General features: G+C 44.8%; 2 protein-coding genes across 2 annotated transcripts in view; both read left to right on the top strand.

Annotated features, from left to right (window-relative positions):
• Positions 1 to 11,243, top strand: part of TRAF6 (TNF receptor associated factor 6) — a 57,336-nt gene extending 46,093 nt beyond the window's left edge. Inside the window, exons 5-7 of the mRNA XM_082269805.1 lie at positions 811 to 885; positions 5,753 to 5,830; positions 10,005 to 11,243. Of these exons, the coding sequence (XP_082125931.1) occupies positions 811 to 885; positions 5,753 to 5,830; positions 10,005 to 10,928 (1,077 nt within the window). The 3' untranslated portion in view covers positions 10,929 to 11,243. The remainder of the gene's footprint in view (positions 1 to 810; positions 886 to 5,752; positions 5,831 to 10,004) is intronic.
• The window catches only part of RAG2 (recombination activating 2), a gene marked incomplete at its 5' end in the record, with an annotated part of 350,031 nt that overhangs the window by 184,568 nt on the left and 150,115 nt on the right, over positions 1 to 15,348 (top strand). The window lies entirely within an intron of this gene.

Raw genomic sequence — 15,348 nt, 5'->3', positions numbered from 1 at the left:
GGCGCCGCCGAGACCAGAGGGAAGAGGATCGAGGCTTCGGGCGGCCGCATCGCTGGACCGTTGGACAGGTGAGTGAAATGGCTGGAACTCCGCTTTAAATTTATGAAGAAAGATTTGCAAGATTTTCTAACGGAAACGTAGAAAACCCGCTTTTTTTTTTTTTCTCAACATTTTTTGTCTTTTTTTTTTTATTTATTTAGCAAAAAAATAAAAACCCAGTGGTGATTAAAAACCACCAAAGAAAGCTCTTTTTGTATGAAAAAAAAAAGATAAAAAGTTCATATGGGTACAGTGATGCATGACCACACAATTGTCATTCAAAGTGTGACCGCGCTGAAATTGGCCTGGGCAGGAAGGGGGTAAAAGTGTATTAAAGTGGTTAAATTTGGCCCCAGGTGTAAGTCAAATGCTTGCTTTTAGGGTGCCCAATCAATGACTGCCTGGACTATAATCCTTCACAGCAGAGACCATGTGACCCACGCCATAGTAGGAGTGTGGCGTTTTGCTTTAAGACCCCCTCCCCGTCTCCCCACATCATCACACAATGGCATTGTTACATAGCCCCTCTCTCTCTGTATATGAACACCTTCATCTGACTATTCTAGGAGAGTGGGGCTTATAGGATTTGTATTAGTCAGTGTACTGTACAGGGGAATTATGTGCAGGTAGACACATGCCCATTTGGCATTCTGATTGTTTGTGAATGTCTTTCCATAATCTAACATACAAAGGCAGTCTTGTATGGGTATTTTTTATGACATGCGTTTAAGTAAATAAGTCTTAGTCCTCATTCTTTACTTCCCAATGCAGGATCATGAACAGAAGTGCCCTTTGGCCTACGTAACTTGTGAATATTGTGAGACCAGCGGCCTTGTGCGACATCAGGTAGAGACATCCTGTTAAGTTTTAGAAAGCATATTTTACTTTTTTTAAACTACTGTTTTGTTTGCCAAATGCCACCACATTGCTTTTGGCTATGTTGGAAGTTTCTCTCAGTTGACCCTAACCTTTTCGCTGCCAGGTCCATACGTCACCCTTACATCAGATGGAAACAGAGCCTCTGCAGCTGCTTGATTACTTTACTTGCCGACCGCCGCCCGACTATATACGGCGGCGGTCAGCCCCTCCTAGGCAAAGGGACGTACCGGTACGTCACTAGCCTGGGAGCGAATAGGGGCGATCGCGCGCCGCCGGAGGCGCGCTCCCGCCCCCGCTCGTACCCGAAGAAGCCGGCGCGTGTGACCGGCTGACCCGATGTCCGCCAGTCACTCGCGATCGTCGGGTAGAGAGGGAGAAAGGCAGGCGGCTAATGTAAACACAGCCGCCTGTCATTCTCCCCTGTGTAAAAGTACTGATCTAACAGTCCTGCTATGTAGGACCGTTGATCTGTGCTGTTACACGCACAGCCACATCCAATGACAGTAAGAAACACGCCCCTAGGGACACAATTAACCCCTCCCTCTCCAATAAAGTTAACCCCTTCCCTCCCAGTGTCATTTTTACAGTAACAGTGCATATGTATAGCACTGATTACTGTAGTAATGTCACTGGTACCCCCAAAAGTGTCAAAAATGTCAGTCAAGGGTCCGATCTGTCTGCCGCAATGTCGCAGTACCGCAAAGAAAATCGCAGATCGCCGCCATTACTCGTTAAAAAAAAAACAACAAAAATGACAAAAATCTTTCCCTTAGTTGGTAAACGCAATAACTTTTGCGCAAACCAATCAAAATACGCTTATTGTGATTTTTTTTTACCAAACATATGTAGCAGAAAACAAATTGGCCAAAAATTTGAAAAAATTTTGATTTTTACATTTTTTTTGGGGGGGAATTTCATATAAAAAAATGTGAAATTATTATTTTTGCAAAATTGTCGCTCTTTTTTTGTTTATAGCGCATGATCAAAAAATCGCACAGGTGATCAAATACCACAAAAAGAAAGCTCTGTTTGTGGGGGAAAAAAAGGATGTCAAATTCATTTGGGTACAGTGTCGCACGGCCGCGCAATTGTCCGTTATAGTCACGCAGTGCCGAATCGCAAAATACCCCCTGGTCAGGAAGGGGGTAAAATCTTCCGGGGCTTAAGTGGTCAAAACCCCCAACCCCTCCCCGGTGATGAGTGCCCCCCTGCCATGTATCCCAGGCTCCGCAATCTGTGGGACCGGCGTGGCGGGTGCTGCCGGGTAGGGGAAGGGAGCCGAGTGGACATGCGTCTTCTCTCCTCCCCTTCTTCTTGCTGACCCTGAAGTGATGTGAATCACTTCCCGGTCCCCCTCTCGCTTTCCCCGACCAGCACATAAAGAGAGGCATACTTCATAATTGTCAATGTTGATACTTGCTTTTAAATATACTGTGCTAACTTTGTGAGATGTGCTCCCCCCCCCCCCCTCTTCCCATATCTTTCTCTTCCCCTTTTTTCTTTGTTCCTACCCTTCCTTCTCCACTCTTCTACCCAACCTTCATCTTACTCCCTAGGTATCTGTTCTCTGAGTTGATTTGAGCTTTCGAGTGTGGCGACATTTTAGGAGACCTCCCCCAACCACTGGGTGTAGTGTGCTCCCGATGGGACACCTGGTGGCTACCCCCGCCTCGAAGAGTGGGAGCGGGAGTAGAGGGGCACGATGCTCTCCTTAGATATATATTCTTCTTATATGCATGAATATAAGATTTCCACCACAAACTACTTTTCAATTTCTAATCTTACAGGCCTCAGGGATCTCTTTTCCTCCTTCTATATACTTTGCTTGGTAAATGCTGCGTTCAAGCAAACACTTATCTGTTAATGTCGGTTCACACTAACGCGGCACGACTTCGGGGGCGACCTGTGAAGTCGCGTGCACCGCGACTTCGGCGCGACTTGTGCGGACTTCATATAATGAATGTCTATGCAAGTCGCTCCGAGGTCGCCCCGAAGTAGTACAGGACCCTTTTTCTAATGGGCCATACACACTATAAGATTTTCTGAATACTTTTTCCTTTAGACTTACCAAAACCATATAATATGAGGTCAAACCTCACTTTCAATTTGTATGCAATCTGGCAGGCCCTTGCACTACATAGAAAAGGTAAATCTGAAGGAAATCTAACCACAAAAGTTGGATAGTGTGTATCCAGCTTTAGTCGGAGTGATTTGTGTCGCTCCTATTAGAGCGGGTCCTGTAGCACACAATGGACCGCGACAGACCGCAACTTGTCAGGCTGACAAGTCGCGGTAGTGTGAATGGACACTTAAGATTGTTATTACCTGTTGTTATCACGGTCTTTTGACATAGTTACCTTTTTCGCATTTTAAAAGTTCTCAATAAAAACCTATTGAAATAAAAATACATTTTAATGCAAAAAAAACACAAAATATTACCCATTTTTTTGTAAGTTATAAAAGATGATGTTACGTCGTATTGATGCCTAACATGTCATGATTTAAAATTGCGACAAACTATGGTACTTAAAAATCTCCATAGGTGACACTTTAAAAATGTTTACAGGTTACCTGTTTAGAGTTACACAGGAGGACCAGCGCTAGAGTTATTGCTATCGTTTTAACGTTCGCCGCAATGCCTCACATTTTTTTTTTTTTTTTGGTGGAGGATGCGGGCAATGCCTCACATTTTTGGTACGAACACCGTTTTACATATGCGTTCCTGACTTGCTTATGCCTTGGCTTATGAGCATGGAGGGATGGGGGGCACTTTAATTGTTTTTTTATTTTTTTTTTTCTACCCCTCCCGCTGCTTCTAAAAGCAATCCAGTGGTTAATTAGAAGAAGAATCACCGGCTGGGAAAAAAAAATCCTGGGGTTATGGCTAATAGCCTCAGCCGCAACCCCAATAAACCACTTTAAGTTGGCTTAATCACAGCAGAAGCAGACCTGCAGGTGCTGGGCACAGGATGTCTGCCGGCACCCGCCGATCATCGATAAAACACACAGAACAGAGATCTGCCTATGTAAACAAGGCAGATCTCCATTCTGACGGGGAAAGGGAAGGATTTTGTGTCCCTGAAGGGAATAAAATCTGTCTCCCTTTCCTAGTAAAAGCAGCACATATAGTACACACACTCTGGCAAGGCAAACCATTAACCCTTTGATCGCCCGGTAAGTTTATCCCTTTTTCAGCCAGTATCATTAGTACAGTGACTGTGCATATTTTTAGCACTGATCACTGTATTGGTGTTATTAGTTCCCAAAAAGTGTCAGTTAATGTCAGACTGTCCGCTGCAATAGTCCCACTATAAGTCTTTGGTCACTGCCATTACTAGTATAAATAAAAATTCCTGTATATATATCTCCTAGTTTGTAGACACTATAACGTTTGCGTAAACCAGTTAATATACACTTTTTGGGTTTATTTTTTTTTACCAAAAACTTGTAGCAGAATACATATTGGCCTAAATGTGTGAAGAAATTTGATATTTTTTCATTTTTTTTTTTATAGGATATGTGTTCTAGCCGAAAGTAGAAAAAAAAAAAAAAAGTATGTATGTATGTGTATATATGTATGTGTATATATATATATATATATATATATATATATATATATATATATATATATATATATATGTGTATATATATGTGTGTGTATGTATGTATGTGTATATATATATATATAGTTGTCAGTTAAAATAACACAGTGCCGTATTGCAAGAAATGGCCTGGTCATGAAAGGGGGGTAAATCTTCCGGAGGGCAAGTGGTTGATAAAATGTTTTACCTTTTTAATATCACTTTAACTCAAAAGGGTCTCAAACTAACGTCAAGCTGATGCCATTGACTGAAGCTGAAGTTTAACAGAGGCCCTATTGCTTTTACATTTAGAGGGATTCTAAAGCCTAAACATTTTTTACCTTAAAGCGGTAGTATAACGCTTTTTTGGACTTTTAACTACAGGCAAGCCTATAATAAGTCTTACCTGTAGGTACAATTAATATCTCCTAAACCTGCACGGTTTAGGAGATATTACCACTGCATGCAGCCGCTCACGAGTGCGGCGCATGCGCTCTGAAGATCCGGCGGACCTTCAGAGTTCCTTGCCGGAAAATTACTCCCGCGCTGTGAGTGGCCGGAGCCGCGGAACCCAGAAGAGACGTCGTGGGATCATGTCCGCTCCCACAGTGGTGTCCGGGGGTCCGTGTCGGGGCTTCGTTCTAAGGTAAGTAATTCATAATGAGCTAGTATGCTTTGCATACTAGCTCATTATATCTTTGTCTTTTTTTTGTCATTAGAGTTTACTACCGCTTTTAATGCATTACTTACATTAAGGTAAAAAAATGTTTAGGCATCAGTATCACCCCCTCACTCCCCCCCCCCCCCACCCCTTTTATATTTACCTGATCCCTTTATTTGATCCAGCTCTGTGCACATCTTCAGCTCTTCTCTCCCCTAACTTCCTTCTCTCACTGGCTTTACTGGGGGTACAAGGAGCCATTGGCTCCCTCTGCTGTCAATCAAACCAGTGATGAGGGGGCGGTGCAGAGTCATGCTGTCTGTGTCTGTAGATGCAGCATTCGGGCTCAGGAGCGAGCACACACAAGTGCCCCTAAAGGAAGCGGCTTCCCTTGGGGGCACTGGACAGAGGAGGGGCCAAGAGCGCCGACAGGGGACCCGAGACAAGGTTCGGCGCCACTTTGTGCAATTACATTGCACAGAGCAGGTAAGTATAGACATGTTTGTTGTAAAATTATGCTTTACTGTCAATTTTTTATCATTTGTAGGAATCTGTAATAAGTACAAATAAGAATTTCATTGTTCTTTTCCAGATGGCCTGTCACTATAGCATGGACTGTATAAAGGCCCCTATTCCATGTATCTTCAGCCAGTTTGGATGTAACGAAAAGGTGAGGATGAAGCTTTTCACACAATGGTACTGCTTTGAGTCTCTGTGACATAGTGGTAAGAGGGGAAGACTATTGCAGGTATTAAGTACAGGAATTCCTGCAGCAGCCTCCCAAACCTTCCTGTCCCCCCCACACACATTCATATTGGTAAGTAACATTGCCAATCATAGGGATGGGCCAATAGGAATGTGTGGGGAAGGGGTTTGGTAGCAAGCTGCAACTTTTCTTGCTCTGACATTACCTAGAGTGGCCTATCATTGCCTGTTTAGCTATTTTGAGACGTTTTTGCTTCTGTTTTTGGAATTTTTAAGGTCGTCACTCTCTTTATCTGATGGCTGTAGGGTGAGCACCACATGGAAAGCATATAGCCTTGTTAAGGGTACAACTTAAAAGACTCATAGCTTACACTGGATATTACCAGAGGACGCCAGACTTTTATTACTAGGTTTGCCCGGTGTAAGCTATAGAAAGCTAAGAAACCTTAAAAAGGTTCAGTTCAAAAGAAAGACGGAAAATAAAAAGGATTCCTATAATGTCTATGATAGTCCACAAGGGGTTGAAAGAGAAGTATGGGGTCAGTTTTTCTTTCTGACTCATGCTTACCTAGGTGGATGCAGCATCTGTCCCCCCGCCGGCTCTAACACCGCCAATCGCTCGGTTCTCAGAGCTTCCTGAGAAGAGAGCTGGTGACTGGGGGGCTGGGCTGTGGAGAGGGCGGGAGCTGAGAGAGAGGCTATCGCTGACAGGCTGAGCCGGGTGCCAATCCAGGCATGTGGGCAGATCCTGACTTCATTGTCACGATCTTACCCGAGCCTGGGCCAGCTTTGTGACGCCGGCCGACAGCGGGCTTCAGCTGTAAATAGGTCACAGGAGTCCAGAGCCACAGGAGTGGTAGAGCCAAACAAGCTTTGGCTGAACTTCTCCTTTAACTCCATTTCCATAACTGAAACAAGCAAGGGAACACCAGAGGGCGCCAGACTAAGTGTAGTATTAAACTTTTAATGGCTAAAAAGACAAATTGCAGCTCACATAAGGGTGATAAAAACAGCACCTTTAATTAAAGATGCAAGCCACAAGAGCTCTGCTCACTAAGGGTATAATTCAGTCCATGTCAGGAAGCCAAACCACCGCCGCTGGCCAGATGTTGTTCTGTAACCGGGAAGCAGGGACCTCTGTGGAATGCAGCCCTGAACCAAAAGTGATGTCATAGCCGCTGAAAGGCGCAAGAGGGCGTTACAGTACCAAGGAGAGCTGATCCAGCTTCCTCGCATGGACTGATGTATACCCATTGTGAGTGGAGCTGCTGTGACTAGGATTCTTTTTTATTACAGCCACTAATTTCATCACCCTTATGTGAGTTTCCGTTTGACTTTTTACCCATTAGCATTTTTTTAATACTATACTTAGTTTTGCGCCCTCTGGTGCTCCCTTGCTTTTTACAGAAATTTCTTCAGTCTTTTGAGGTGCTGCAGCAAAGTGTTTCAGGATGGAATTGGAGTTAACTACTTGTGGACTATTAGACGTTATAAGCATCCTTTTCATTTTCCTTGTTTCTTTTGCACTAAACCCATTTGTGTGATATTTCTTGGTTTTCTACAGTTTACACTGGGCAGACCTTTCTACCAACAGCCGGTGCCGCTGGGAAGTAGGTGAGGAGGTTAACACGAACCTGCTGCTTTGTCGTATGCAGGCAAAGCCAAGGTTCACTTAAAAGGCAAGCCAGACCCTGCGTGTAAATATCACTATCTATTGAACTATCCAAGTACAATAGTCTGTTGGGTAAGTTTGAGTTCTGACGTGTTGCATTGGTGATCACATTGGGCTTGTAGCACCACTCAAAGCTGGAGGTTGAAGGAATTCCCGGACAAATTTCAGAATGCTGGAGGGGGCGTCTGTGCACTAATCCAGAAGTGTAAACATACCAAGGGTAAGATGCCGCTCAAGCCCACCCAGTCAGAGTTGTATAAAGTACTCGAAATCCATACTTGAGTAAAAGTACAAGTGCTCGATCAAAAAGTGACTTGAGTAGAAGTGGAAGTGCTCGATCAAAAATTGACTTGAGTAGAAGTACTAAAGTATTCAACAATTTTTGTACTTAAGTATTGCAAGTAGTTTTTTAAAAAAATTTTGCTACTCAAGTACTGAAAGTAAAAGTACAAGTACTGTGTTATGTAGTTATTAAAGAAAGAACTCAAAAGTTTGAACATCATATTGTTTTTTATTATTTCAAATGCAGCTTTTATTTATACATACAGTAGCATTTATTTTCGTATGCGCTGATAATACACATGTTTTGAGCTTCATGAAACCTGCCATCTACTGTTCTGGCAGTGGTCATTTTTATAATAGTAACGAGTAACTATGCAGCGCAAAAAAAAAAATATCGGAGTAGAAGTATTGAAATCATTGAAAAAATGTAGTGAAATAAAAGTGGAAGTAGGAGAAAAAAATTCTACTCTAGGAAAGTACAGATACCGCCTTTCGGTACTTAAGTACAGTAGTGAAGTAGTTCTACTTAGTTACTATACATCTCTGCACCCAGTGCTACCATAGTGTGTGGCCTCAGCCACGCCCCTGATGTGGCCTCTGTGACCAACTTTCGATGGACGGGGCACAAAACACCAGAGGGCGTTACCGGTGCAGCGCTGGCTGAAGCCACACACACTGATAGCACTGGGTTGGTTTGAGCAGTGTCTTACCTTGGTATGTGTTGCTTCGTTGTTGTAAATTTAGAACCGGGTGTCAAACCCGCGGGCTGCATGTGGTCCGAGAGAATTTAGCATGCGGCCAAGCCCCGTCTGAAGGAATGCTGGGGCCGCCATGTAAACATAGCAGCCGTGGCAGCCTACATTGAGAAGCCAGGCAAATGCACAACTGGAGCGATGCAGGGGCCGCTATGCAAACATGGCAGCCAAGATTGAAAAGCCAGGCAAATGCACGCCTGGAGGGATGCCAGGTCTTCCATGCAAACATAGCAGCCATGACAGCCTACATTAGGAAGCCAGGCAAATGCACATCTGGAGGTATGCAAGGGCTGCTATGCAAACATGGCAGCCTAGATTGAGAAGCCAGGCAAATGCACGCCTGGAGGGATTCCAGGGCTTCCGTGCAAACATAGCAGCCATGGCAGCCTACATTGAGAAGCCAGGCAAATGCACACCTGGAGGGATGTCAGGGATACTATGCAAACAAAGCAGCCGTAGCAGCCTACATTGAGAAGCCAGGCAAATGCACACCTGGAGGGATGTCAGGGATACTATGCAAACAAAGCAGCCGTGGCAGCCTACATTGAGAAGCCAGGCAAATGCACACCTGGAGGGATGTCAGGGATACTATGCAAACAAAGCAGCCGTGGCAGCCTACATTGAAAAGCCAGGCAAATGCACACCTGGAGGGATGTCAGGGATACTATGCAAACAAAGCAGCCCTGGAAGCCTACATTGAGAAGCCAGGCAAATGCACACCTGGAGGGATGTCAGGGATACTATGCAAACAAAGCAGCCATAGCAGCCTACATTGAGAAGCCAGGCAAATGCACACCTGGAGGGATGTCAGGGATACTATGCAAACAAAGCAGCCGTAGCAGCCTACATTGAGAAGCCAGGCAAATGCACACCTGGAGGGATGTCAGGGATACTATGCAAACAAAGCAGCCGTGGCAGCCTACATTGAGAAGCCAGGCAAATGCACACCTGGAGGGATGTCAGGGATACTATGCAAACAAAGCAGCCGTGGCAGCCTACATTGAGAAGCCAGGCAAATGCACACCTGGAGGGATGTCAGGGATACTATGCAAACAAAGCAGCCGTGGCAGCCTACATTGAAAAGCCAGGCAAATGCACACCTGGAGGGATGTCAGGGATACTATGCAAACAAAGCAGCCGTGGCAGCCTACATTGTGAAGCCAGGCAAATGCACTCCTGCAGGGATGCCGGAGCTGCCATGTTTGCAATTGCATCTGCAGCAGGGAATGCAGGGGTGCCAGGCGCGTAAATGCTGCATGGCCGGGTATAGGGGCAGTGCTGGGATGAGCGGTGTATTTTATGTGCTGCCCATGACAATTTCTCTTCTTCCAAATGTGACCCAGGGAGGACCAAAGGTGGGACACCCTTAATTTAAAATATTTGGTAGGTGCATGTAGAAACCTGCTAAAGCCTTTTATTCTTCTTTCTAGATGCAGAGGGATGATCTGGCTCAGCACCAGCAGGAGTTTACACAGGCTCACATGCGGATGATGGCACAACATCTGATGAGCTGCAGCCCATCCCTCTCCTCGACCCCTCACATGTCCGGCATGCCGCTTGACCCCAGCCAGTTCGAGCCTGGGCCCCCTTCTATATACACAATGCCCTCTCCCTCTCGTCTGATCTCTTCACAACGCGATGCCAATCAAGAGCAGCAGCAGCAGTTAAAGGAGACCGTTGAGCAATTGGAGGCCCGCCTAGTGAAGCAAGACCACCAGATCCGAGAGCTAATGGCCAAAATGGAAACTCAGACTGCCTTAGTAACCGATCTAAAGCAAACTATCCGTGTCTTGGAGGACAAGCTTGTGGAGGTGGAGGCTCAGCAGTACAATGGTGTCTTTGTTTGGAAAATTCATCATTTTAGTGCCCACCTAAAAAACCAGGAGGAGGAGAAACCAGTAGTCATTCACAGTCCAGGATTTTACACTGGAAAGCCAGGTTACAAGCTTTGTCTGCGCCTTCACCTGCAGCTACCTAGTGCCCCTCGCTGTGCCAACTATATCTCCCTCTTTGTACACACAATGCAAGGAGAGTACGACAATCTCCTCCACTGGCCCTTTCAGGGAACCATCCGCCTGTCCATCCTGGACCAATCAGAAGGATCCAATTTGCAAGACCAAGAGGAGGTAATGGACACCAAACCAGAGCTGCTGGCCTTTCAGAGGCCCACCATGCCTCGAAACCCCAAAGGCTTTGGTTATGTCACATTTATGCACCTTCAGGCACTCAGGCAGCGGATGTACATTAAAAACGACACACTTCTGGTGCGCTGTGTCGTAACTACACATGGGGACCTCAACAGTCCGCGCCGAGAAGGATTCCAGCCACGCAACACTGATGGCACAACGATGTAGTCCTTAATAGCACTTTCCATAAGACAGTCTTCTGTAATTGCCATCAAACTTTCCGTAATCAGTTTATTGTAAGATTTGGCCCCTTTGTAAAGACTTTTTTTTTTTTTTTTTTTATCTTATATGGCATGCTGCAGGTTCCTCCTCCTTGTTAGAAACTTTAAACTGACATTAATTTCCATAACCTTTTGTTTTGGGGATTCTCAGGCATTTACAGCTAATTCAGAAGGAGAATGGGGTCATACAATTGACAGATGACCGTGGGAAACTGCTGCTCCTTACCTGTCTACTTCAAAATAAATGAAGTTTAAAAAAAAAAGAAAGAAAAGCTGTACACTGTAACCAAAAGTTTGTGGATACCTGACCATCACACCTACTGTTTGACATCCCATTCCAAAACCATAGGCTTTAATATGAGTTGTCACTGTAGGGATTTGTGCACATTCTGTCAAAAGAGCATTTGTGAGGACAGGTACTGTTGTTGGCTGGCATTCCAGTTTATCCTCAAGGTGTTCAGTAGGGTTGAGGTCAAGGCTCTGTGCAGGCCACTAGAGTGACCAGGGTTGTCAAACTGGCGGCCCTCCAGCTGTTGCGGAACTACAACTCCCATCGTGCCTCTGCCTGTGGGAGTCATGCTTGTAACTGTCAGTCTTGCAATGCCTCAAGGGACTTGTAGTTCCGCAACAGCTGGAGGGCAGCCAGTTTGACACCTTTTGCTCCACACCAAACTCTTCAAACCATGTCTATATGGGCTCCGAATGACACCACTCTAAATTACCCTAAGCAGCAACTGGCTGTTGGGGGGGGGGGGGGGTCCGCCTTCCAGGATCCACCTCCTCCCTGCTAAGCCGAACTGCACAGCACTACACTTTTTTTTTCCCTTCAATCACAGAACTTTATTGAAACCGAATGGTATCAATGTGAATAATGTCATTACCTGCCAAATGCCACTCCTCCACCAGTGGCCCTATGACTAAGCCCAGATTTGTGTAAAACACATCAGAGGAGTTACATCTGGCAGAAAGTGACATGTCAGGTTGACCAGATGTCTATAAAGTTTATTGAAACTGCAGGGGGGAAAAAAAGTGTCGCGGAGTGCTGCTTGGACACTTGCATGTCTTTATAAAGCAGGCTTTCAGGTTGATTTACTAATACTGCAGAGTGCAAAATCTGGTGTAGCTGTGCATGGGAGCCAATCAGCTTCTAAATTTAGCTTGTTCAATTAAGCTTTGACAATAAGCCCTCATTCACATAGGGCCGATTTGACATGTCAAATCGTATGCCAAATCAGAGCCTATTGCCTGCAACGGCACCTTCTGAATCTGTGAGACGCACTACTTTGGCGACTTAGGGAGCGATTTCAATAGACATCTGTGCAGAAACCCGCACAGATGTCTGTCAAATCGCCGCCAAACTCGCGCTGGCATGTGGGTTTGAAATCGTGCGAGTTCAGCTGAACTCATGCGATTTCAAACCCGCCCTCAGTGTGAACCAGGGCTTAAACATGGAGGCTGGTTTCTGTACACAACTGCACCAGACTTTGCACTCTCCAGTTTTAGTAAATCAACCCCATTGTGTACAGGTGCACAGTCCTGCTGGAACAGAAAGTTTGCAAACTTAAGCTGGCCATACACTAGCCAAAAAATAGTTCGAACTCCTTTTAGAATCAACGATCGTGCCATCATGTAATGACCGAATTTCGAACAATAAATCGTTCAATGGACGTTTTTCGCTCAGTTTGTCACATATGCCTAGTGCAAACAGTTCGAGCGAGAAACACATTAACCTTTCAATTTATCGTTGGTTCTGCAGAATTTTCCAAACTGTTCCTTTGATTTTTCGGCTCTGAAAAGTTAAAAACGATTTTCTATTTGTACCCATTAACTGAACGAAAAACGAATGAACGGACCAAATGACAGTTTTTTTCGAACCATGTTTCGGCTAGTGTATGGCCAGCATTATAATTGTTTAAAATGCATTTTGAATGCTGAAGCATTAACTACACCCTTCATTGTAAAAACACCTTCATCCAATCATTGTGAGGGGTGTTTTACATACTTTTGGCCATAGAGAAGGGGTGATGGTCAGATGCCCAAAAACTTTTGACCTTTAGGGTGTAACTGAACTTAACAAGCACATGGGGACAAGTGGGGGGACATCTATACAAAGCCAAATAAAAGGGACAAAAAATGAATTGCATTGGTGAAATTGTCTTATACCAATACTGTATTTGTCTGAAAATTGTAAAGATTTTTATTTTAATTAGATTTTTATTTTAATTAGAATTGAAGTTAAACATCACCTTTCCGCAGGTATGAGTCAGAAAGTAGGCAGCAGTGACAGCTGGGAAATTTGCTTTATATGCTTCCTAAGCACTATAGGTTATGAGATTTTTTTTGTTTGGTTTCTTCCTGGGCAGAGGGGAAATGGAGAATATTTGAAATCCCTATCTAGCCGTTCCTCCTTCTTTGTTTCAAGTTTTATTAGCAAGCTGGGATTCCCAATATGAAATGAAAGCATGAAAGTCTGGCGGGTGACTCAGCTCCTTGAAGATTTCAGTTACATTAGTGCCATTGTTTTTTAGTATTTGTTCTTCCCTTATTGCTTTAGACATCATCACCTTCTCAGGATCAGAAGCGGCTCGGTTCACACCTAGGTTCCCCTTTGGAGTCCTAAGCCCCCGTTCACACTGAATCCGGCTTTGAAATCATGTAACTTCACTTGAAATTGTACGATTTCAAAGCCACATGTAAGTGCGACTTGGCTGGCATCTGTGTGACTTTATGCACAGATGTTTGTACAAGATGCACTTGAAATTGCCAAAAATAGGGCAGGAACTTCTTTTGCAAATCGGTGTGGCACCGCAAAGTTGGCGTTGAACTGATTTGAACAGTTCCGTTGCTGACAATAGTGAAGAAATATTGTAAAAACTGCGGCGCTAGATCTAAGAAAATGTCCCAAAATAAATTTGAAAAAAGCAGTCCTTTTTGTGTCCACTTCAAACTGAAGGAAATGTGAGAGACCATAGACCCGGAGAACCGCCACCAAGCACTCTGATAACACCGCTTCTTACCAGATAGCAATGATCCCCTTTACAGAGATCCAATACAGCCAAATGCATAAAGGTGAAAAACAATCCTCCTCCCATAGGTCCAGGACTGACAGATTCAACCGTTTGTATGATATAAAATGAAAAGCAGGGACACTCTCATAGCGCAGACTGCATAGACTTTTTATTACCACACAAGATTAGGAACACTTACAGTATCGTAGTAAAAACAGGCATCAAGGCTGATAATGAAAGTTCCTCTCTGCGTGTCGTGCTGGATAACCAAAGAGATGGCCGCCACGTCTCCTCCCCGTAACGGCGTGCGTCACCATGAGCGCCATCCGACGTGTTTCGTCATCAAAAGACGTCGTCAAGGGGTGTGGTCTCAAGGTACGCCACGCTATATATAGCGACGGAGGAGAGCGGAAATAATAGAGCAAATCGGAACCCGGAACTAAAGGTATGCGTTCCATTAGTGAAGAAATGTCAGCACACCAGTGAAGAAATGTCAGCACACCAAGGATTCCTCAAAAGTGTGGCCAAAGCCTTATTGCATGGTCACATGATAAATATATAGCAACGTTTCAGAGCCACGCAGGGCCCCTTCATCAGGCACGTGCTATTGCCAACAATAGGGTGCGACTTGTCACGAGATTTGAACCCGTCAACAGGGGCTAAATCTGAATTTCAGACCGCTAAATACACATATTAAAGCGGTAGTAAACCCTTGCAGAGAAAAAAAAAAAATCCTCTCTGCTAGGTAATGACATAATGTGATAGTGTGGTTCACATACCGTGTTTCCCCAAAAATAAGACTGGGTCTTTTAATAATTTTGGCGCCGAAAGACACAGTAGGGCTTATTTTCGGGGTGGGTCTTAACATATAATGTGCTGTCTTTTCTCGCCCTCTCCCTCCCTGCCTCTCAGGAATCCTCTGTGTGAACCGAGTAAAAGTGTTTGTAAAATCCTAGAATCCACTCTATTATTAGTATATCATGTCCAATGTGTGTATTTCCTGTATTATATTTGTGCCAAATACCTTAATTAGAGTGCCGTTCGGCGCTTCCGTGACCCGCCGGAGCTCTCTTCTACCCTATGCTGTAAGCCAGGCATGTCCAACCTGCGGCCCGGAACCGCAGGCAATGTGGCCCACTGCCCCCTGCCAATTTTTTTTTTTTTGCTGGGGAGGAAGGAAGTCGGGTCGGGGGCACGGTCACAGCAGCTTCCAACTAACAGTAGGCAGAGGCTGCCTCAGAGGGGAGGGGAGCATGTGCAGTGTTTCTGACTCCTACCACCATGACAGCTTCAAATCACTGAAGTGGCCACGGTGGTTAGAGTGTTCCTTTATTATCTCTCAGAAGAAGTAAACCTCTG

Source organism: Pelophylax lessonae (genome assembly GCF_965119305.1).
Source record: "Pelophylax lessonae genome assembly, chromosome: 10".
NCBI lineage: Eukaryota > Metazoa > Chordata > Amphibia > Anura > Ranidae > Pelophylax > Pelophylax lessonae.
Note: the sequence above shows the minus strand (reverse complement) of the source record. Positions and strands in the feature narration are given on the sequence as shown.